This window comes from Natrix helvetica (genome assembly GCF_964273705.1).
Source record: "Natrix helvetica genome assembly, chromosome: 4".
Classification (NCBI taxonomy): Eukaryota; Metazoa; Chordata; class Lepidosauria; order Squamata; family Natricidae; genus Natrix; species Natrix helvetica.
The window spans coordinates 16,404,417-16,428,501 of NC_138550.1; the positions used below are offsets into that span (position 1 = coordinate 16,404,417).

Genomic DNA, 24,085 nt, shown 5'->3' on the forward strand with positions numbered 1-24,085 from the left:
GCCCCTTTATTAATTATGCTTTATTATCAGCAGGTGGCAGCAGGTACCTACCTTGTCTGTGTTCGGAAACTAAGCAGGATTGGGTCTTGCTGAGGGAATACATTACTTTATTCATACTTCAGTACCCAAATGCTTCAAAATTCGTTGAATTCGGTATTCAACGTGTTCTGAATCAAAAATCTTGTCCCGGCCCTTGTCATCCTCCCAGTAGTTGACACACAAGGAAGAACCTGCTCACATTGGCTGCCTCATGACTCACTATTTCTTCTGGTCGAAATAGCAGATCATGTGGTAAGTCATGTGGTTTTGTCGGTACTCACTGGTTTTAGTATTTGCCAGGTATTTCGGAACGAATTACCTATGGGTACCGATGTACCATTGCATAGCTGTTATGCATATATCAAAAGAAACATTTTAAAATAGCAGAAATAACATAAATGTTGTTTAAGATCACTGTTAGAATCATTATTATCAGAATGATAATAAATAGTAAAAATAGGTTCGTATTTTATTTCTGCTAAAAAGTCTCCATTAAAATTGTCCTATTGGAATACTTAGGGCATTTTGTATTTTACAGAACGACTATGTGATAGAAACAAGTTTGGTTGGAACTGTGATGAATGGGCTGTCCCATCTTCATGGATGCACTGAACGTGGACAGTTTATAATAAGCCTGATAAGAGGACTTGGGGGAAATCTCAATATGAAATCACGGCAAGAATTTACCAAAGAGGTAATTATTGATACAACAGAGCAGATCATTAGCATTTTCATTCATTAGCTACAGAAAGGATCTTTTTTGTAAGAAATTGCATTAGCATTCAATTATAAAATATGTAACTGTCCAATCTAAATATCAAATTAAGTAGGGATTCTTTCAAAACTGTAATGGGAAAATGTGTTAAAACATAGTACCATAACGTTGAGATCACAAATCAGATTTCTCTGCCTGGTGACTTCAAGTAAGTTCATTTTTCTTTGTTATAATTCCCAATCAGTGAAATACTAATGAAGATGTCAGTGAAGATTTTCACATGCAGTCTGTACTGTAGATGTACCTTTTATCTTTTCAAATCCAGTATCAGCAAGACATTTTTTTTGGGGAGGGGATTTTTCATGAGATGAAAACTTATGATCTTTTTTGTGCTTAGGTTAAAAAAAAGAATTTTTCTTTAAGCAGTGCATTTTATTTATTTTAATTAAAGACAGAAATATGGGACATTACAGAGACTTTGGTCTGATGAGGCCACCAGCAGGGGAGAAGCCAATAGTCAAATTTATTTTTTTCTTCCTAGTATTGAAGTTATACTATATACTCTGGATGTTATGTTTTATCTTTGCTTATTTGAAAAATAATTGACATAATAGGGACACTTATTTGAAAAAAATGTTTTAATTTTAGTCTTATGAAAATATGCGTTTAGGTTTTTTCCTGGGCCCGAGAATCCCCTCCAAACCCCAACAAACCAATGGATACCTTCTTTGATCCTGATAGTCAACAGCTAGCATCCTACCAACTGAAAAAGCCTGAAAACCTTACGGCAGATGATTTCAGCAATACTCAGACGCTTCCAGTAATTCAAACACCCGATATGCAAAGAGGATTAGATTATTTTAAGCCTTGGTTAGGGTTTGATAGCAAGCAACCATTTCTTCTTGTTGGACCTGAAGGATGTGGTAAAGGGTAAGAATTTGTGTTTTCACATTATTTAAAAATACTGTTGTGGTGCTGTTAAAAATTATACTGCTGGAAGTATAATTGGAAATTAAAGTTTCTGTCATGAATCTATCCTATAGCTTAAAATTACAGTTTACTAGCCATGATATCCTGCCTTTCCCCTGGATGCATAAGTCTGCATTCTATTTTACTTTATAAACACAACTTTGCATATCAGCTATGCTTATTCATTTTATGATATTGATCTCCACCAGTAATAAACTTTACCTAATTAATGTTATAGAGTACATTGGAGCATGAGATTATGCCCAGCTCAAAGTCACAAAATAAAGTCAGTCACTGTCTTGGATGTAAAACCAATAATATATCGGATGGCAAAGAAAAAAAGGATGGTATTTAATCTAGCAGTGAACTAATTGGACAATAGAAAAATTCCCAAAAGAAATTAAGTGAAAGAGAAATTAATTCAAGGCAATAAAGCAAAAGCAATAAAGCAAAGTGTAATACTAAGCAGCAACTATGTTTTAGAGCCACAATTGTCTGTTTGTTTTGGGAATGATATAGAGTGAAACATGTATGTACATACATACATACATACATACATACATACATACATACATGAATAATATACATTTTAAACAATTTTATTCCATTTCTTTTGGTGGGAAGTACATGTTCCATTTGTGTATGTGTGGGAGAGAAGTACATGTTCATGAATACAAGATTTTATATCAGTTGCATAGAGTTCACAAGCCTAAGGCATACTTTATATAATTTCTGTAAATATTTTATTATTTTATTTTATTTTTTGATTTTTATAGAATGCTACTCCGTTATGCCTTTTCCCAGCTTCGATCTACTCAGATTGCTACAGTTCATTGCAGTGCACAGACTACATCTCGGCATCTTCTGCAAAAATTAAGTCAGACATGTTTAGTAATTAGCACTAATATGGGACGAGTATATAGGCCAAAGGATTGTGAAAGGCTGGTTTTATATCTGAAAGATATAAATTTGCCTAAGCCTGACAAATGGGGAACAAGCACATTGGTGGCTTTCCTACAGCAGGTGAGTAGAATAACGTTCTTCATTTTTTAAAATAGTTGTGTGGAATAGAACTGAATTCTGTATCTGTTAACATTTATATAAATTCTCCCCCCCCCCAAAAAAAATTACAATGTTTCATCTTGCATTTTCCTTACCTTTACAACACTGTGCTTTATTTCGTTGATAGCTTGTTCTTTGTTGAAGACACGTTTTTTAAAACTTGTTTTAAGTTGAAGATAAGTTTTTTTAAAACTTTTAAATAATAAGTTTATTTAATTGTCCCCTCAAATATTTTCCATATTTCTGATATTAAATGTTAGGTTTACAATATGACAAAAAGCAGGGGTGGGCTGTTACGGGTTCATCCTAATTCAGGAGAACCCGTAGCTAACGTTATGGCCAGTTCGGAGAACCTCCAAATCCCACCCCTAACTGGCCCTGTCCACCCCTCCCCTCCCCTTCCAGGAGTCTCCATGCTGCCCATTTTGGATGTGAGGTAAGTGCAGGACCCACACTGAGGCTTGGGGAGGGAGAAAAACAGGCCTCCCAGAAGCTCTGGAGATCCTCCAGAGTCTGGGGAAAGCGGTTATCGCCCTCCCAGAGGCTCAAGAAAAGCCTCCGGAGCCTGGAGAAGGCAAAAACGCCCCCCCCCCCCCCGTGGTGCAGGAGGCCAACTAGATCACGCCCACCATGGCCACACCCACCCAGCAACCGGGCAGAAAACCTGTTGTTGAATTTTTTGAAGCCCTCCTCTGATAAGTATATAGATAGTCTTTGAGTTACCACCACAATTGGGACCAGAGCCTCCGTTACTAAGGGATGCAGTTATTAAGTGAGTAATGCCTGATTTTATGGATTTCTGCTACAGTCATTAAATGAATCATCAGAATAATAAAGTGAACCATGTGGTTGTTAAGCAAAGCTGGCTTCTCCCAATGACTTTGCTTGCTGGAATCCCCCTACAACCATTGTCAATACATGTTGGTTGCCAAGTGTCTGAATTTTGATCACATGACCACAGAGACATGACAACAGTTGTAGGTATGAGAAACAGTCATAAGGGACTTTTTTCAGTGCCATTGTAGCTTTAATAATATTGTTATTTTATTTTAAATGACTGATCTGAGGGTTCCCACCCCCCTTTCTTAATGCAGGGAAATTACTTATATAAGACATCTCTTACTGTGTAGCATTTTCCCAGTGCACTGCTTGCTTAACAAATACAAACCCAAATTAACAATCCTTCTACTCTAACCTTTATTTTTAAATTTATATTTATTAAGAGTTTTAATAATCTAATTGAATGAGAGAAAAAGAAAGAAAAACCTACAAATTGCAAGAAGTTTTAAAATTAAGAAATAAATTAATAACCTCTGATCTTCTTTTTAACAGATGACAATCGTATTCTACTTCCTCCTTCTTAAATATTTTGCAGATCCCTTCACCTCCTTGTTTAATCTATATCTTCAAATCCAAAAAGCATCAATTCAGTTTTCTTCTTCTTTCAGCAAAAACTCCATTTAAAATTTCTAGTATTTTTTTTAAAAAATGTTCTGATAGTAATAAGTTATTGTATTATATTATTCACCTCTGGAATAGCTTCTGTCTTGCTGCGCTGATTCTGGTTATTAACAGGCTCTTGGTTTTGACCCTAATAAGTTAATTACTTATCGCTTTCACCTCTGGCATGACTCCCATCTTGCCACTGCTATTTGGCAAGACAAAGAGCCTGCACAATTATTCCTTTCAGCAGGATTACCCCATTACCTATTTTTGTATTCCTTTCCTCTTTGCCCTTTACTGGAATTTGATCAAGGTGAATAGTAAACTTTTTAAAAATTAATCTCCTGAGTTGGAGTGCACATGCCCAGGAGCAGAAGAGTGAATTAGAGGTTGTAGGAGCTACCCCAAATGGTGTCTTTACATCACATCCATTGACTAACTACCTTGCTCAATGTAGGGACACCTCTTTGATGCTTAGATTGGGACCATCTAATAAATTGTTATTAATTACATGCATCCTGGCATCTTCCTTGGTGTTCTTTTTTTATTTTGGTAATCTGATCCATAATGGTCATAGCTGATAAGAATGTATTATTCTAATGCTATTTGCATAATCCAAATAGTGTATCTTAGAGATATTAAACATTACTCATATTTGTTGTTTTAATTTCCAAGGTGCTTACATATCAAGGATTTTATGATGAAAATCTTGAGTGGGTAGGGTTGGAAAACATCCAAATTGTGGCATCCATGTCTGCTGGAGGAACAGTGGGAAGACATAAACTTACTTCCAGGTTTACTTCTATAGTCCGTCTTTGTGCGATTGAGTAAGCATCTATGTACACCTATCTATTCCTCTCTCTCTTTACAATCTCAAGAATAACTTCAGTATTTAATCTAAATGCACGTTATTTCTCAATGGAGGTACAGCATCTATTTCTGGGTAATATAATTGAAAAAGTTTAGCAAGTTTGGAAAAACTGTTACCTGTCAACTTTAAGGTTTTAAGGAGGAAAATGCCTAGAGCAGCGGTCACCAACTAGTGGTCTGCAAGAAAATTTTGTTGGTCCGCAGAAAAATTATTTGCATTTTTTATATTGCACTAAATCAGGGATCCTCAAACTATGAACGTTTGTGTTGCTGCAGAGAGTCTCCCCCTTCAAGGTCTTTTTGTGCGAGGCACAAGGGGGGCAGAAATTCTGACTTGGGGCCTGCTTCAGTCTCCTGCTGTGGGACTTTGGACGATGGCTGGAGGGAAGTGCTGCTGGTGACGAAGAGCCGGAGGGCCTTGTTCCAGTGGGACTGCATCATGGCCTGGAACTGGCTGACCATCTCAGCCTGCTGAGCCTCCAGACGCCAGTACCTGGCCTTGCACAACCACAATGTGTCTTCCCTCTGCTTGGAAAGCCTATGCTCGTAGTCCTCAGTGAGGTGCTTCTGCTGAGCCTCCTCCTTGGTCAGATCCAATTTGAACTGAGCCAGCTGTTTTGCCAACTCTTTCTCCTGTTGGCTGCTTAGCTCCAACAACTGCTTTCTGTTGTGGGCCTAAGGAGCCTGGGCGGTCAGGCAAGGAGTGGCTGGCAGGGAAGGGGCGAATAGAGGCTGGCGAGATGCACTTCGACATAGATGATATCAAGTTGGTCACATGACCACATAGTCATTAGGCATGTCCACCCACCCACCCGCCAGTCATTAGGCAGATCATATTAGTGGTCCGCCGGATTTAAAATTATGAATTTAATGATCCCTGAGGTCTGAAAGGTTGGTGACCCCTGACCTAGAGAAACCAGCCTTGAAATCAGAGAATAAAAAGCCAGTAGAACCAGTAGCTCATATAAGCTAATCTGACTAACTAAAGACAATTGTTGTATTATGAGTGCCCATTGTCTCTTGTTGGGGGAGATCCTATTTTATTCTTTCCCTCGAAATTCATATGGGACAAGTCAAATTTGGCCAGGTATTCAGGCACCAGGTTTTGTTACAGAATATTTTCTAGACATTATTGTTTCTCAGCCAGATAACAACCGTTCTGCTCTTAACTTGCATTTTCGAATTAGATTTTAATAAACTTTGAAATTGTAACTGAATTTTAAACTTTCCTTTTTTTAGTTATCCAGAAAGAGATCAGCTACAGACCATTTACAGTGCATACTTAGAACCAGTTCTACACAAGAATCTAAAAAATCATCCTGCTTGGGGATCCTTAGCAAAAATTTACCAGTTAGCGGGATCCATGGTTCAAGTATACGAGCAGGTATGACTTAAAATGAACTATTTTGTAACTGTGATGTTCTTTGTTGTGGATGTGTTGTGTTCACTGATGATTAGCTGTTTCTTGTTACAAGTACTGTAAAAAGGAGGAGACGGGCAAGTGAGATTTTGTATCTCAGCTATTTTAAACATTTAGAAATTAAAAATCTGATGTTTTAAAAACAAAATAGACACAATACCTTATGAAAGCAAAGAGAGGTAAATTGTAGGAGTGGTTCAGTGTAAAATATTAGTAAGAGATTCAAGATAGAAAAGAAAGTATTTCTTAACTGAACACATATTTGATTGAAATGTATTTTGCCAGGAGATCTGGTTTTAAGAGATTGTTGCAAATTAATAAAAATCAAGATGATTACAACAATAGAATTCCTAATCATAACCTTCGTAGAAATCTTGAAGGACATTTTTTTTTGCCCTCGTGCCTGGTTTAGGTTGTTTGTTTGTTTGATAAATTTCTCCTTCCTTTCTTCAGGATCTTATCCCTTCAGCAATGAAACATACACTATTTAACAATTTGCCTCGCCATTTATTAGCTTATCTGATGGATTTTATAGAATAAATGATAATTTGCATATTTTATCAAAGTTTTGTTTTACTAATTCTGAATTAAAGTTTAATTGTGGAATGCTTCTTATGCAAACCACAGTCGTGGAGGATTGGAAGGAAGGGTGAGGGTTACCAGCCTTGTCCTGCCTGCTCCAAGAAGCCTCGGGATTTTCTTTTGCCTGAAATCTGGATCAATCACGTTTTGGAATTTGGTTCTGCCAAACTGTAGCCACCCAGAGTGCTTCTGTAAGGTGTATAAAACACAGTGTGTTGATTTTAGCTTGAAAATACTGTACATTAGACCGATTTATGTCAAGAGTTATAAAATAAATTGTGCAACTAGTGTATCCAAACTTTGTGCAAGAAATAATTAACCCATCAGCCCATTTAATTGACACGGCTGCTGCATATGCTTTCCTTTTATATGCCTTCCAATATAACATTTACTTAATAATTTATTTCTCACGTATGAGAGATTTTATGAGGATATAAGCCGATGGTACCTTCTTTTCCAGATTGTACAGTATCTTTCTCACCGTGTCACTTCCTGGGATAACTTTACATGGATAAAATAATGCATTTAAATCTCTGTGGCATAATTTGGGTAGCCTTGCTCAATCACTTTTTCAGAGAGCTTCCGATCTAAGTCTTCAATAACGAATGTAAAATTCTAAAGACTTTAGACCAGGGGTGTCAAACTTGCAAGGTGTTGTCATGTGATGTGTCATGAGTTTTTCCCCCTTTGCTAAACAGGGCCTGGGCGTGGCTAGCATGGGACGCATCTGGCCCACGGACCATGAGATTGCACCCCTGCTTTAGACTGTGATTGTTTTACATGGAAATTTGTCCATAAAATGTTTTGAACCAATGTAAAGTAGTACTACAATGTGTTGCAAAAAATAACGGCAGGGTTAAAACTGTAGAATTGACCCCATCTGTCTTTCCAGGTTCGAGCCAAATTCACAGTTGATGACTACAGCCACTACCTTTTTACACCCTGTATTCTTACTCAGTGGGTTCTAGGTTTATTCAGATACGATTTAACAGGAGGTGAGTAACCCCGGCTTAATTGGCATGTCAGAATACCTAATTATGATTTTTGCCAGTTTTTCATTTCTGAGTAGCTTTGTCAGGTTATCTGTGAATATTATAGTGATACTTATAAAGGAAGCTGGAGATAACATCAAGAAGTGACAAAATGTTTCAATATGTTTTTCATTAATCCAGTCAATGAGACCCTCCTTCATTATAAAATTCATTTTATTGTTTTTAACCTAGTTTTTAATCTGTCTTCCTGTCCATTATTTCCTGCAATAATTAGTCAGCATTCCATGCTGACAAAACACATAGCATTTTAAAAAATATTTTAAAATATGTTTTAATGGGTCAGGAGAGAGGGGGGAATTGCTCCCACAGGTTTATTGATGTCATCATACCAGTGCTGTACGTTAATGCATTTGTTAAATCCCAGAACTCAAAGACATAATCACAGCATTTCCTTGATATTAAAGCACATGTATCTTCATGTTGATGTCACTGCAGTTTGCTACAGAACTTCTGGTTCCTATTATTAGTGGGGGTTTGCCTGCAAATAGTTTGTACTTGTCCAAACTATGGTTGTACCCCAGTTCTGAGAGGCATTATGGGATCATGGTAAAGATATTGGGCTAGAATCAGGGAGACCAAGTTCTAGTATCTCCTCAGGAGGTGTGGATGCTCCCTGGGACCACTTTATCTTCTCTTAGTCCAACTTACCTCACAAGATTGCTTTTGTGTGGAAAATAAGAGCATGTATGCCGTTTTGAGCTTCTGATACATACTTCCTTATTGCACTATTTCATGACTGGTACTGTCTTGGCAATATAGGAAGCAGCAGTGGTCATGTTTGATTTCAGGAAACAGAATTATTAATCATAAATAAATTTTTAATCTAATACATAATATCTATGTTTGTGGTTATAATAATAAGATTTCTCTAGTGCATTAAAGATTGGAATTGTTAGAGTGGTGTATAGTGGAAGTCAGGGGGGGTTTGAGTGGGAGGTGGGGGAGGGCTAGGGTGGAGGGTGGGGTAATATATATGCATAATTAAACTAGAAGATGGGATTAATGAAATATTGTTATCTTAAGAGAAATTTATATTATGATTTATATATGTTTAATTACTTTAGAAGATGGGATTAATGGGCTATTGCTACTCTAAGAGAAACTTATATTATGATTGTTGGGAGGAGAGGGGGTACAATATGTGAATGAGTAATCTACTTTAAGATGGGGGGAGGGGAGGGGGTAAAGTATCTGGTATAATATTTGAATGAGAATTTTTTTGGGGTTGGGGGGAGGGGAGGGGGCATAGTATCTGTATGTGATTTACATTGTATGGCGGGGGGGTTAAAAGGGGGAAAATTTGTTTGTATAAAACTTTTTCAATAAAAAAAAAGATTAGCAATTTTGATTAATGATAACTTGCAGGTTTGGGGTTTTTTTTTTGTGTATTCCTCTTCATTCTCTAAATACAATGGCATTTTGGGCTCTAAACAGTTTGTCAGGATTGGTTGGGGGTGAGCAGACCTAATAGATTTAACTGCTTTGAACGTATGACCAACAAATGTACCTTGAATCCATTCTGAATACAATAGTTCTTCATGTCAAATTGTTTTGCATTCCTGCTTACAGAAAGACTAACTGACAAGTTTTCTTCAATAATTAACCAGCACTGACCTAAATAAAAATATATTTCTCTTGGATTTTGTATGAATTATTCATTATAAAGTAAATGGAATTGTATATTGTTAAACATAAAATGACTCTGATATTTCATTCTTGGATTTTTTTTCCTCTGCTGCCTTTTGATGGTTGTCTTCTGGTATGTGACATCCTTTTTTGTTTATGTCTTTAAATTGTACCATGTTTCCCCGAAAAAAAAGACAGGGTCTTATTTTCTTTTGCCCCACGAAATATGGCCTTGGGCTTATTATAGGGAGAGGGCTTATTGTTTGGGGGTTGCCGGGCAGCTGCTCCCTTGCGAACTGGCTCCTGAAGAGCCGGGCACAGCCTCAGGGGCGAAGCAGCCATGAGGTGACCACACTCATGAGCAACCACCTGGCAAAACCCCTCTCCAGCCAGGCAGAGCGCCATTCACTGACCTAGAGGTATCCCTAAGGCACCAAGGCACGTGACGCTCTGCCCGCTCCCCAGCTCCCACGGCTTGGCACATTAGGGATACCCCCTAGATCAGTGCATGGAGCTCTGCTTGGCTGGAGAAGGGGGTTGCACGAGCGCCTGTTTCGCCCCCAGCAAGCATGCCTCCCAGCCTCACCATTCCCTGGCCCAGCACTCCCTGCAGCGCCAGGGCACCGCCGCCGCCGCATTATGAGCATAACTTCTTCTCCAGCTTCCAAACTTCAAAGCTCGGCTGCTTGAGTCTTTCAGCAGCGGCCGCTCTAGAAGTGTGCTCTATGGTTATGGGCCGGCTGCCGGACAGAGAGTCTTCCAGACAAAGAGTCTTCCAGACAGAGTCTTCCAGCAGCCAACTCACAACCATAGAGCGCACTCTTAGAGCGGCCGCTGCTGGAAGACTTGGCAGGCGAGTTTTGGAGTTTGGAAGCCGGAGAAGAAGTTATGCTTGGAGTGTGGCGGTGGCGCCCTAGCCCTGCAGGGAGAGCTGGGCCAGGACATGGTGAGGCTTTGAGGCATGCTTGCTGGGGGCAGAACAGGCGCTCACCCAACCCCCTTCTCCAGCCGGGCAGAGCGCCATTCACTGACCAAGGGGGTATCCTAATGTTCCATGCCATGGGAGCTGGGGGGGCGGGCAGAGCGCCATGTGGCTTGGCGCCTTCGGGATACTGCTAGGTCGGTGAGCGGTGCTATGCCTGGCCAGAGGGGGGGGGCTTATCCAGGGGGTTTATTTTCGGAGGTGGGCTTATATTTTTGCCGATGCAAAAAATGTGGCAAGGCCTTCGTTTCAGGACAGGTCATATTTTTGGGGAAACACGGTAGTACAAAATTTCAGAAATTGATTACTGTAATGTATAATGGCATGTTGTTAATGTGTACTTCACAGCGGGATTTACACACTCGGTAGATACTGTCTTGGAAATTGTTGCATATGAAGCAAAACGGCTTTTCCGTGACAAAATTGTTGGTGCTAAAGAAGTTCATGTATTTGATAATATTTTAATGAAAGTATTTCAAGGAGATTGGGGATCTGATATTTTGGACAACATGGCAGGTAAGATAAAATACTGTAGATTTGTTTTCCTCTTCTCCCATCAGGGTTATTTCAGAATGTGAAGTATAATTCCACTTACCTTGTATTTACACAGATACCTTTTATGCGACATGGGGAGCCCACCGTGACTTGGGAACCATTATGGCTCCTGGACAGACCCTGCCACCTCATGGGAGGCCACTTGGCAAACTTAACTCAACAGACTTAAAAGATATTATTAGGAAGGTATGTTAAAACACACACGCACATAAGCACATATATACTCAGAGAGGGCATTTTCAGAGGTTTTTATTTCAGATGTAGGGCATAAGACTCAGTAGAATTCTGATCACTGGGAATTCAGTGGTTTTCACATTTGTCTGCATATTTCAAAAATGTCTTCATAACAACAAGGGGATTATTTTTTCAAAGGGTGACTTTTCAGAAAGACAAGTCATGTTCTGCATATTAAGATTATACTGCTATGAGGAGGCTTTGAACATTCATGGAATATATAAAATATATGCATACAGGAGAGCATGGTGGCATGCGTGGTTAGGCTGCTGGCTTGGCAAGAAGCAAGCTCGCTTTCGAGACCCAAGTGCTGCCAGGGACTACCATCCTTTGGTCCAGCTCCTGCCAGGGACATGAAAGCCCCCCCCCCCCCCCCAATTGGGTATCTCCCAGACAATGGTCATGTCATCGGCTAATCCTTTAAAACCGGAAGTGCTTTGGTACCTCCAACACGAGTGCAATCTGATGCGATGAATAAAGTGTAAAAAGGTAAAGGTTCCCCTCGCACATATGTGTGAGATTTTCCCAACTCTAGGGGACGCTGCTCATCTCAGTTTCAAAGTCAAAGAGCCAGCGCTATCCAAAGATGTCTCCGTGGTAATGTGGCCGGCATGACTAAACACCAAAGGTGCACAGAGCACTGTTACTTTCCCACCAAAGGTGGTTCCTATTTTGCATTTTTACATGCTTTAGAACTGCTTGGTTGGCAGAAGCTGGGACAAGTAACGGGAGCTCACTCCATCACATGGCGCTAGGGATTCGAACCGCCAAACTGCCAACCTTTCAATCGACAAGTTCAGCATCCTAGCTACTGAGCCACCATGTCCTTGGATGCGATGCATACAGGACTGCTAATTCTGCTGCCCCTTTCCAATACTGCTAGTTCTTTCCATGACACTTTCCAGATGCATGTGTTAAACAAGTAAGGTAATCAAGTTCAGAGGTTTGTATTCTCTAGGACAGCGATGGCGAACCTTTTTGGGCTCACGTGCCACAAGTGGGGGGGAGCGTGGGGGGGTCGTGTGCGAGCGTGCCGCACCCATAATGCAACGCGCGATCCCCCAGTGCGCATGCGCGCACAACGCGTGCCCCCCCATTTTTACATGCTTTTTCCCCTCCCCAGGCTCCAGAGGCTTTATAGGAGCCTGGGGAGGGCGAAAAGAGCCTCCCCCGCCCCCCCGGAGGCCCTCTGGAGGCTTCAGGGACCGTCCGGAGGCTTCCCTGAAGCCTTCGGAACGCTTAAAACCACCCTCCGAGCAAACGGGAAGTGACTTCCGGGTTGCTCGGAGGGTCGTTTTAAGCACTCTGAAGGCATCAGGGAAGCCTCCGGACAGTCCCTGAAGCCTTCGGAGCGCTTAAAACGACCCTCCGGATGGTCCCTGAAGCCCCCGGGGAGGGTGGGGAGGCTCTTTTCGCCCTCCCCAGGCTCCTATAAAGCCTCTGGAGCCTGGGGAAGGCGAAAAATAGCTTTTAAAAAGGTGAACTCAGCTGACAAATGGCTCCGCGTGCCACTTGTGGCACGGGGGCCATAGGTTCGCCATCACTGCTCTAGGACAACTGTCCACTAACCCAGTTAAAAACAGCTAAAGCAGCAGTGCAGAACAGGTAGTGAACTTAGGGACTGGACCAAAAGGAACAAACTCATAGCAGATCTGTCAGGCCAATTGTAGTAAAGGAGATTATGAGCTTTGATTATATCAGTGCACCATGAATTGTTCAGATGGGGATCTTTTTCTATTTTCCCAGAAAAAGAGTGCTATTTTCATGCCAGTATCTCCCTCAACAGCTTTAGCCTACTTCAGCAGTTGGCTGCCCATGAAACAGAGTCTCTTTTAGGAGAAAGTGTCCTCAGCAAGCAGTAAGTGGAGTGTTTTCATGGCAGAAGAAGGAGACTAGGTGGAAGACCCCTACGGAGCACCAGAAATAACACAAGCATTAAAATAGCAATGCAATCAATGCTCTTTTTCAAAAGCATTTCTATTGAGCCACCAAATCTCATTACCTTACCATATTCTAGCTTTTAAAAAATTGCTTCCTGAATAAAGATGATGGGAATTGTCAAAAGAATGAATTAATGAGCAGTAGAATGTGAACAGATTTAGGTAATTTCCCATTTGGACAAATTTGTCTCAAGATTTAGCAAGCCAAGCAGGAATGTAAACATTTTAAACCACAAGCATTTCTACATTGCTACATTTTACTTTCTTGAAAAATGAATTAATGAGCTGTAGGATAGGAAAACTGCAGGGACCAGTTCAGGCAGTTGCCAACACTGCACTAACTCAGTGGCGCAAAAGAGAAATGAAGAAAGAGGACATGAAAGATTTTTATAATGTTCCATTTTGACTAGATTTTTTTCAACGTTTTATATACCTCACAGAAATACAATTCCAAGAACAATATTTTCTAAAGTGTTCTATATTGCTTCATTTCATTATTTCACTTTCGTATATTGACTAATGTTTTTTCCCCCCTCCTTAGGGTATTATTCATTATGGACGAGATAACCATGAAATAGAGATTTTACTTTTCACGGAAGTCTTTGATTATGTGTCTAGAATTGATAGAGTATTGAGTTTTCCTGGAGGCTCCCTTCTGTTAGCCGGGCAGAGCGGAGTGGGTCGTCGAACCATTACATCTTTAGTCAGTCACATGCACGGGGCCATTCTGATTACACCCAAGATTTCCAGAGGCTATGAAATGAAACAGTTCAAAAATGATTTGAAACATGTAAGTTTTATCAAATATTTGTATCATTTAAGATTGTCTCTCGAGGAAGTAAATAAAAGACAGGGAGAAGATTCTATGCGCTAAAATAAGCCCTCCACGAAAATATTGCAACATAGCAGCAACCATGAGGTGATCACACTCGCTGCCTCCTGGACCTCAAAAATAATAAGATCTCCCCGAAAAAATGGCCAAGTGCTTATTTGGGGAGTTAAAAGAAAATAAGACACTGTCTTATTTTCAGGGAAAGAGTGTGTGTGTGTGTGGGGGGGCAATGGCCATATGGCTTGAAATATAGAACTATACACCAATGATAGTATCAGCAATGAAGCTGGATGAAATGGTTCAAGTTCTCAAGTGCTTTCAAAAGCTATAAAGGAGCTGTAGTTGTAGTTCCAGAGACAAGAATTATGACTGTGTGAGCTCCCCACCACCACCACCAAATGCTGGGTTGGTGTGCCCCAAGAATCAGTTCTTTTTCCTATTCTATTAAACTGTCTTTCAGGAGTTATGGTTGGAGGGTTCTCAGCAGCAGGTATTCTCTGTATGTCTCTCCTTTGGAATAGTTTGCACCCTGATGACCGCACCCCCCCCCCCAAAAAAAAACCTTATGGCTTCTAGAATCAGGTGAAAAAGTAGCTCTTCCAGAGTATAATCAATATATTATAATAAAGCAGTGGTACCATGTTCAATAAAGTTATTAAATTTTAGTATTCATTTAAATAAAATATATTAGATTACTATTTTTATTACTTTTACATTTTCTTCCATTTCTTTTTCACTGCAAACTGTTTAAAGTCCTTCTTGTTTTAGTGGGTAGACCTTATCACAGATATTTTTGGTTTGGAATTATATAATATGAAACCTGAATTCTTTTTCTAGTTCAGTCTCAGATTATAAAGAAAGAATGCTTTTTCTCCAGGTCATGCAACTTGCAGGAATTGAAGCTCAACATGTTGTACTGTTATTGGAAGACTATCAGTTTGTCCAGCCCACTTTTCTTGAGATGATCAACAGCTTATTATCATCAGGTCAGAAAACTGTATGGGGGACAACAGACTCAGACTCATCCCCTCCAAGACTGAGTGGCTGTGGGTACCGGCACCTCGGTTCAGCCAGCTGACACCATCGCTGGCCATAGGGGGCGAACAACTGTCCCCTGTGGAGCGGGCGCGCAATTTGGGCGTCCTCCTTGATGCCCGGCTGTCAATGGAGGACCATGTGGCAGCCGTGGCAAGGGGGGCGTTCCACCAGGTTCGCCTGGTGCGCCAATTGCGCCCCCTACTGGACCGGAGTGCCCTGCGCATGGTCACTCATGCGCTGGTGACGTCTCGCCTGGACTACTGCAATGCCCTCTACATGGGGCTTCCCTTGGGACGCATCCGGAGACTGCAGCTAGTTCAGAACGCAGCCGCGCGGGTTATCATGGGGAGTACACGTTACTCCCACGTAACACCTCTCCTGCGCGAGCTGCACTGGCTACCTGTGGCCTTTCGGGTGCGTTTCAAGGTATTGATTACCATCTTTAAAGCGCTCCATGGCATAGGACCTAGTTATCTGCAGGATCGCATCCTACCACACACGTCCCTGCGACCTATCCGCTCACACAGGGAGGGACTCCTCCTGGTGCCGTCCGCTAGGCAATGCCAGCGGGCGACACCTAGGAATAGGTTCTTCTCTGTGATGGGCCCAACCCTCTGGAATGACCTCCCCCCCCGACATTCGAACTACCACCGACCTCCGTTCCTTCCGTCAAAAATTAAAGACTCACCTATTTCAATCAGCTGGCCTGGCACTCTCTTAGTTTTATCTCCCGGGGATTTATTTTAATTGGGTTTGGGTTTTAATTGGGGATGTTTTTTAGGGTTTTAGAATATATTTATTTCTTGTACAGCCTATCTCCTCCATCCAAATGTATTTAATTGTTTTATGATTGTATTTTTTATCTGCATCGACTGTACACCGCCCCGAGTCCCTTTTCGGGAGAGGGGGCGGTCTAGAAATCCAAGAAATAAATAAATAAATAAATAAATAAATAAATGTAATTGGTTGATAGTTTGTAAATAAAGTCACTATAAATTGTTTAAAGTAATAATTGCTCAAATTACACTAGACATTGGGTCTGTAGTATATTAGATGTGATCAATTACACTCTGATTCTATAGTTAGATCATCAATAATAATATTGTTGCAAAATTAGATAAGAGTTTAGGGATAATACTCAACAAAGCACATTGCTATCAAATGATCACAGAATAATTTCTACTATAGAGAGTCTATCTATGTACTACTATAACTCTAATTCCTGTAATCCTTACCCTGGGCAAAATGGTGCATGTCAGGGCAATTTTTTAACCAAGGTACCTCAAATGGGCTAATTTACTGATTGTGTCCATAATCTGAGATCTGTAATTCCTGTGGGATTGAAATATGGCAATTTAAAAAAAAACATGTGACATAAACATCATAAAGCAGTTTATGACACAATACAAAATGTCATAAAATATTTCCTATGGTGATATTTGGCTGCTGTACAGCACAACATGGGCTATTTCAAGTCAGATACATGTCTGAAGGTATCCCAAATTTTCCAGCGAAAGGCAGTACATTAGAAGCTCTGTCACTGAAGATTTTGAGGTATCTGGTAAGGAAATAACTCTGAAAGGATGAGCCAGTAGATCATGGGTTGTTTATTGAAAACATAAATAGATTAATTGTAAGATGTTCACAACTTCTCAGTGTTAGTGCGATATTAACTGTATGATTGGAGACTATACATTCTGTTACATGCAAATATTTTTAAGATTTGGAAACGTGCTGCAAAATCAGATTAAGACAGGGGTGTCAAACTTGCGTTGTCACAGAGTCATTACATGACATATTGCAACTTTTTTCCCCTTCACTAAACTGGGCGTGGGCGTGGCCAGTACGTGATGCATCTGGCCCACGGGCCGCGAGTTTGACAGCCCTGGATTAAGAGAATGAAAATTTTCCTAATGTAAGTCAAAACATAATCTATGTGTTATGAGCAAACTTCTGCAAATCTTGAGCTTTCCTTTCTTCACTCTACAATTGAAAGATGAAATAACATCCTATAATGTGGCTAACCTAAAGTGAAAATGGAAAACATGGTATAAACTGAAAATTATTGTAATAATAATTTTTATTTAGTTATATATTTCCTTTTCCTTAGGATCTATTTGTTTTTGAAATTAATAACATTTCCCTCAACTTCTTACAAAATATAATGTTCAAAGATACAGTAGTAATTTGATTTTAATTTGGCACATATAAAACATTGTGAAAACTATCTGAAATAGGCGAAGTTTCTGGATTGTACACAATAGAAGAATTAGAGCCACTCCTGTCCCCTTTGAAAGATCAAGCATCACAGGATGGATTTACGGGACCAGTTTTCAACTATTTTACTTACAGTAAGTGAATGACTCCATATAGTAACGTGAGCTATTATAGAAATAGTGAAAAAAGGTACATTCAAATTGAATGTGAAAAGCGATCATAAATAATGATAACCATTCTGATGGGATTTCTTTTATTAAATATTTTTAGTTTGAAATTGAATTTTAAGATTAATTTCATTGTGGCTAGAATCTATGATTCAAGAAAATCTTTAACATATCTCTGTTACAACATTTACACATTGCTTACTATTTAACAGTGTCCCATCAGACTTCTTAACATTAAAAAAAAAGAAACAACTGGCATGCTGCGAAGTGCTAGATCATAATATTTATTAATGTCACTGGTCTCCGTATAGTTTCTTACAAAATAGGAATGGGAGGATGTTGCTGTTAAGTACTTTGTTTGGAATTGCGCCCGTTTTCCCAGAAAAGGGGCAACATTTAAGCTAGGGAGGAAGGGAGTATTCTGGTAGTGTGATGGGAACAGTGAGGGGATTGCAGTGAGCATTCTGGTATATCGGTGCTTTATGATTAGTTAGATCTGCCATGGTATCATTTTTGTGAATGAGCAACCATCCCATTCTCAAACAACTATGTGTGAGTAAATCGCCATTGGTATAGTCTTAAGCATCCCCAAAAGGTTTTAGGGAGACTGCAAACTAAACTTAAATTCTTATCATTGCTTCCTCGTTGGTTTTTTTTTTTACTTTATTTATGACTATATACAAATAATTCAAGTTCCTAACATTAAGATCCAAGATTTTAATTACGTCATCGTTAAAGCACATAAGGTAGTTGTATCTCCGTTTGTATTATATTTGTGAGTTGCAAGATACCGATACATTTATTTATTATTGGGAAATATATTATTATTTTTAAATATATTATTGTTTTCTAATTTTAACTTTTCAAATATTGAAAGTAGTTTGATTTTTTTTTCTTATGTTCAATGGTGTTCAATTCTCAGAGACCGCCCGGACAGATCCATGCAGGTGGGGGGGGGGGTAATATTTTTCAGGAGTGGTTTGCCATTGTCCCCTTCCTAGGGCTCTGTCTGAAGTAGTTGCAAGTAATTTTATCCAGGGATAATTTTACGTATTTTACACTGCTTTTGTAACTTTTTAGGAATTCAGCAGAATCTTCACGTTGTACTGATTATGGATTCCACTAATTTGAATTTCACAATAAATTGTGAAAGTAACCCTGCACTTCATAAGAAGTGTCAGGTGCTCTGGATGGAAGGCTGGTCTGAAAGCAGTATGAAAAAGGTAAGTGGAAGAACTTGAAACAAGGACACACTCACCATAATACTTTCTTTTTGAGTTCTGCCCTTTCATATTTCATTGAATGTCCTAAAATTTAATTTCGATTATAAAATAGAGGTGACATACATTTGAAATGCTTAGAGATGTATCCTTGGAGTTTCTTTCAATAATGTATGAAGTTTTTTGTTTTAGAGAAATCTAGATTGGTAGTTTCAGAGCTTTATCCTACACACAACAATCAATCACTTTCTAGGAACACAAATGCACAGTCATGAGTTTAGCAGTGGAAGTTTCAAGGACAAAGGTCAAGTAGATGAGTCATTTTCATTGCAGATGAGATTGGAGCTCTTAGAATGAAAGACAGCTACTGTGGAATCTTCCTGTGATTCTATAGCAGTGATGGCTAACCTTTTTGTCGCCAAGTGCCAAATGCGTGTGCGTGCACGCCCATAATACAATGTGTGCCCCCCCCGTGCACCCCTCGCACTCCCCACCCCCATGCATGTGCACCCTTTCAATGCCCCCCGCGCATGCGTCCCCCTGCGTAAGTTGGCACAGCCCCTCCCATGTGCACTGCACCCTCTGCACATGCAGCAGCTGGCCGGCAGGAGGTGTGTGCGCATGTGTGATGGAGCTGAGCTGGGGCGACAGCTTGCATGCCAGCAGAAAGGGCTCTACGTGCCACCTGTTGCATGTGTGCCATAGGTTCGCCATCATGGTTCTATAGTATGTCAGATCCTGGCTTTAAATTTTACATTAGTCTCTTTTGCTGCTATGTGGCAGTATTTTGTCTCCTTTTCTTGACCATGGATGTTGAAGGCATTGAATACCATCTTGATAATGGTTCTGTCTGGTGTCAGGCTTTTTACTTATGATGTTGCCAGCTTCAGTCTTCACAGTATTCATAGCTCCTGTCAGTGGTGAAATTCATTTTTTTTTTACTACGGGTTCTGTGGACGTGGCTTGGTAGGCATGGCAGGGGAAGGATACTGCAAAATCCCCATTTCCACCCCACTCTGGGGCCAGCCAGAGGTGGCATTTGCCGGTTCTCCAAACTACCCAAAATGTCCGCTACCAGTTCCCCAGAACCTGTCAGAACCTCCTGAATATCACCTCTGGCTCCTTTCCATAAGTGGAAAACTGTGTCTTAAAGTAGGAAAATCATATAATCTCCTTTCAGCTGAATCTTGGCAAAAAGCTATTTCTACATCTTTTGTTGAGTTCCATTTTTTTTAATGTGTACAACTGAACTGAGCCAGCCATGTGAGTAAGCATCATTTCTTAAGCTGAAGAAGAGTGGTAACCATGAAGCCATTGGCCAATTTTTAGGGGAAGAAATTATTCTAATGGTACGGCTTGTTCTTAGCTTACATTTTACATTCTAGATACCTGAGATGTTATTTGCTGAAGCAGATGAAAAGGAAAAAGTGGCTAAAACATCAAAAGAACACAAAAAAAAGAACTCTGGTAAGTTGCTATTGTGTAATACAGTTTTAGTGCATTTTCTTTCACGAAAGCATAAGACCAATCAAATAAATGTAACATTCTCCTTTTTTCATAAAGGTATAACAAAATTACTTCTGAGAAAGGAGCAAAATATTATTTATAATATTACAAACATTCTCAAATGTTTGAGAAGTCAAATTGGCATTTATCATATATGTTGAACATAGCTATATGGTAAATGAAATCTGCAAAAGGATAAAATTAATCTTAAAAATAATGGATTATACTTAAATCATCATTCCATTCTGTTTATTCAATACCAGCTTTGTCTTTAGCAGTACTTACCTTGTATATTCTTGGTGCATTTACAACTTTGTAGGTGACTTGGAATTTATTAAGTCCTTTTTGACGATTCATGAGTCATGTAAACTTTATGGAGCTACACCCAGAAGATACATGACTTTCCTGCATACATATCTTGCTATTCATAACAGCAAAAGGACAGAGTTGATAAAAAGGCAAAGTCATTTGCAGGTATGTTTGGATACCTTGGATTTGCATTATATTTTTTAAATGATGCATGTATTTATCCACCATGAACTTCTTTTTGTCTAAGTTGGAAAAAAATGTTATTATTCAACCTCATAAGAATCCCTTAATTATTTTGTTTGGTTTCTTTCTTCACTTTTATTGCCGTAAACGTACTTGAGAAAAATTCTTACTTATCTGATCATTGCAATATCCTACCGTGTTTCCCCGAAAATACGACATGTCCTCATAATACAGCCATGCCACATTTTTCTGGTGGGCAAAAATATAAGCCCTCCCCCTGCATATAAGCCCCCTGGACAACCCCCCACCTCCGGCCAGGCAGAGCGCTGCTCACCAACCTAGCAGTATCCTAAAGGTGCCAAGCTGCAGGAACCTGGGAGGAGGCAAAGGTGATCACGTTGCTTGGCGCCTCGGGATACCGCTAGGTTGGTGAGCAGCGCTGTGCCCAGCTGAAGAGGGGGGTTGCCAGGCAGCTGATCTCTTGTGAGTTGGCTCCCAAAGAGCCGGGCACAGCCTCATGAGCGAATGGCTGTGTTGCACTATCGCAGCAGCGCAACACAACAGCCATGAAGCGACCACGCTCATGAACAGCCACTCGGCAAACCCCCTTTGCAGCCGGGCACAGCGCCATTCACTGATCTAGGGGTATCGCCAAGCCGTGTGAGCGCCTGTTTGCCACCACCCGGCTCCAGCAGCTTGGCACCTTCCAAATGCCAGTGAATGGCGCCCTGCATGGCTGGAGAGGGCGGTTGCGTGAGCGGCTGTTCCGCTCTCGCTCACCCACCTCCCAGCCTCATGATGCATGGCCCAGCTCTCATTACGGAGCCAGGGCACCTCTGCCGCCACCGCCATCCCAGCCTGGCTTTTTCTGTGGCTTCCAACCCGAGTCTTTCGGCAGTGGCCGCTCTGGGTGCACGCTCTATGGTTGTGGGCAGCTGCCTGCAGAGCGTACAACCATAGAGGGGTCCTGGACCTGTGCTAGGCCTGCAAGGGCCTCCCGCCACCTTTGAAGCATCCTGTGCTCCACTTAACGACTGCATGCTTAATTAAATTGGAGAAAACAGAGATGGAGGGTTATTAAGTGAGATGCTTCATTTAACAGGTGACATGGGTGCCTCCATTGGCAGGCTTCAATACAGTCATATCTAGAGGACTGCCTCTATTTAGTATGAAATATGTGTTTATGGATCTGATTCCCTGCAGATAAGTTTCATCCAACTTCTCTTTATAAATTGTAGGCTGGAGTAGCTAAATTAAATGAAGCCAAAGCACTTGTTGATGAATTAAACAGGAAAGCAGAAGAACAAGGCATATTACTCAAAACAAAGCAAGACGAAGCAGATGCTGCTCTTCAAGAAATCACTGTTTCTATGCAGGTAAAAAAAGGACAGGAAGTGGCAAGCATACAAGGACATGGGGTGCTTTGACAGAAAAAAAGATTTTATAAAAATTATCTTTGTATTGTATGTTCAATAGTACAAAACTGCACTAGCTCTAAACTGACCAGGACTTTCTACATGAATTTACTTTGGGAAGAAAAAGATGAAGGAAAAAATGTTTTAGATTGGTGCAAATTATTGTTAGATTTTAGGCAGAGTTGCTTATGTATCATTACACCCAAATCAGTATGAGACAGCCTTTAATAACTTTGAGCCTTTTTTTGTTAAGTTACGGCTGTAAATGTTTTTTTTACAGAAGAAATTTTTTCATCTTTATTGTCAAAAATATTGTCCAAATGTCATATATTCTGTACATAGGTGGTCACCTAGTATAGTTGTTCAGTTTCAAAGAGTTTAAAAATGTTGCAAAGAAAAATGGCTGTCTGCATTCACTCTGAAGAAATGTATAGGTGTCTGAACTGATGTCTTGACTAATGCCTGTCGTAGGATGCAAGTGAACAAAAATCAGAAATGGAAAAAATAAAACAGAAAATAGCCCAAGAAGTAGTAAAAATTGAAGAAAGAAAAAAAATAATTGAGGATGAATTGAAAGAGGTTCAGGTAATCAGCTTTATATATATAATATAATATAATCCTATTAAGAAGTATACTTTTCTGTAATTTCTCTGTTATTTTTCTTTTGATACAATAAAGAGTAGTTAAGATTTTAAGAGTATTTGAATAGTAATTGCCTGTGTTATAGAAAACATATTAAAATCTGAGAATATTCATATATTTCATATAACTTTCTGAAACAACTTCTGCTTTTATTATAGTACTGAGACAAGCTGGAATAATCATTAAGGTTAAATGTCGTGCACGTCTTGGAACAACTTCCATGCAGTGTTTATTTATTTTCTCAATTATGGAACATCAGCTGTGGTTTTTTGAAGAAATTGGGAAGAGTAGTTTTCTTCATTTTATCATAGCTATATCTTTGTTTTTTTTTTTGGTCTATGTCTGACAGTTTTCCTAGTAATATAGTTTGGCAATGATTCTTCATGTCTCTCTTTATTACATGTATTCCTCTTTTGACTTTTATTGATTTTCTGATTACTCCTTCTTAATTGATGTATTTTATTTTTATTTTTTTAATGTCTTCCTAGTTTTCCGTTTTATGTTGATTGTTAATCCTTTAATACCGAAACTGTATGGTTTCCCAAATAGACAAGAGAACTCATACTTTCTGTCCCACTGGAGACAGAAAAATTATTGTGAAAGAAATGGTTTGGAAAATAGAAATGATTTTGGATAGTAAGAAAGTGGCTATAGTTAAGAACAAAGTAGGAAAATCAGGAGGAAAGGATTAGTAACCAATTATTATAGTGCCAGCATAGTGGCAAAATTTTGACTCTTATGTCACAAATTTCAAATTATGAAGATATTGATGAATTCTGTGATTAAAAAGATAAACGAATGTGTTAAAAATTAAGCCACTTTAATTTGCTATTTGTTTTCTGTTTTAGCCACTGGTTAATGAAGCTAAATTAGCAGTTGGAAATATCAAACCAGAGTCTCTATCTGAAATCCGTTCTTTACGTATGCCACCTGATATCATTAGGGACATACTAGAAGGTGTCTTACGGTTGATGGGTATCTTTGATACATCATGGGTGAGCATGAAGAGGTAATAGAAGACAACAATGTTCTATTTCTTTTGAAATCCTAATTTATTTTCATCTGAA

General features: G+C 39.7%; 1 protein-coding gene across 1 annotated transcript in view; it reads left to right on the top strand.

The window, feature by feature from the left end:
- Window positions 1–24,085, top strand: part of DYNC2H1 (dynein cytoplasmic 2 heavy chain 1) — a 163,805-nt gene that overhangs the window by 44,733 nt on the left and 94,987 nt on the right. Inside the window, exons 41-57 of the mRNA XM_081950886.1 lie at window positions 578–733; window positions 1,425–1,684; window positions 2,500–2,746; window positions 4,904–5,055; window positions 6,338–6,482; window positions 7,993–8,095; window positions 11,109–11,276; window positions 11,371–11,501; window positions 14,031–14,279; window positions 15,199–15,307; window positions 17,597–17,710; window positions 18,824–18,966; window positions 20,349–20,430; window positions 20,789–20,943; window positions 22,200–22,337; window positions 22,848–22,961; window positions 23,867–24,027. Coding sequence (XP_081807012.1) covers window positions 578–733; window positions 1,425–1,684; window positions 2,500–2,746; window positions 4,904–5,055; window positions 6,338–6,482; window positions 7,993–8,095; window positions 11,109–11,276; window positions 11,371–11,501; window positions 14,031–14,279; window positions 15,199–15,307; window positions 17,597–17,710; window positions 18,824–18,966; window positions 20,349–20,430; window positions 20,789–20,943; window positions 22,200–22,337; window positions 22,848–22,961; window positions 23,867–24,027 — 2,627 coding nt within the window. The remainder of the gene's footprint in view (window positions 1–577; window positions 734–1,424; window positions 1,685–2,499; window positions 2,747–4,903; window positions 5,056–6,337; window positions 6,483–7,992; window positions 8,096–11,108; window positions 11,277–11,370; window positions 11,502–14,030; window positions 14,280–15,198; window positions 15,308–17,596; window positions 17,711–18,823; window positions 18,967–20,348; window positions 20,431–20,788; window positions 20,944–22,199; window positions 22,338–22,847; window positions 22,962–23,866; window positions 24,028–24,085) is intronic.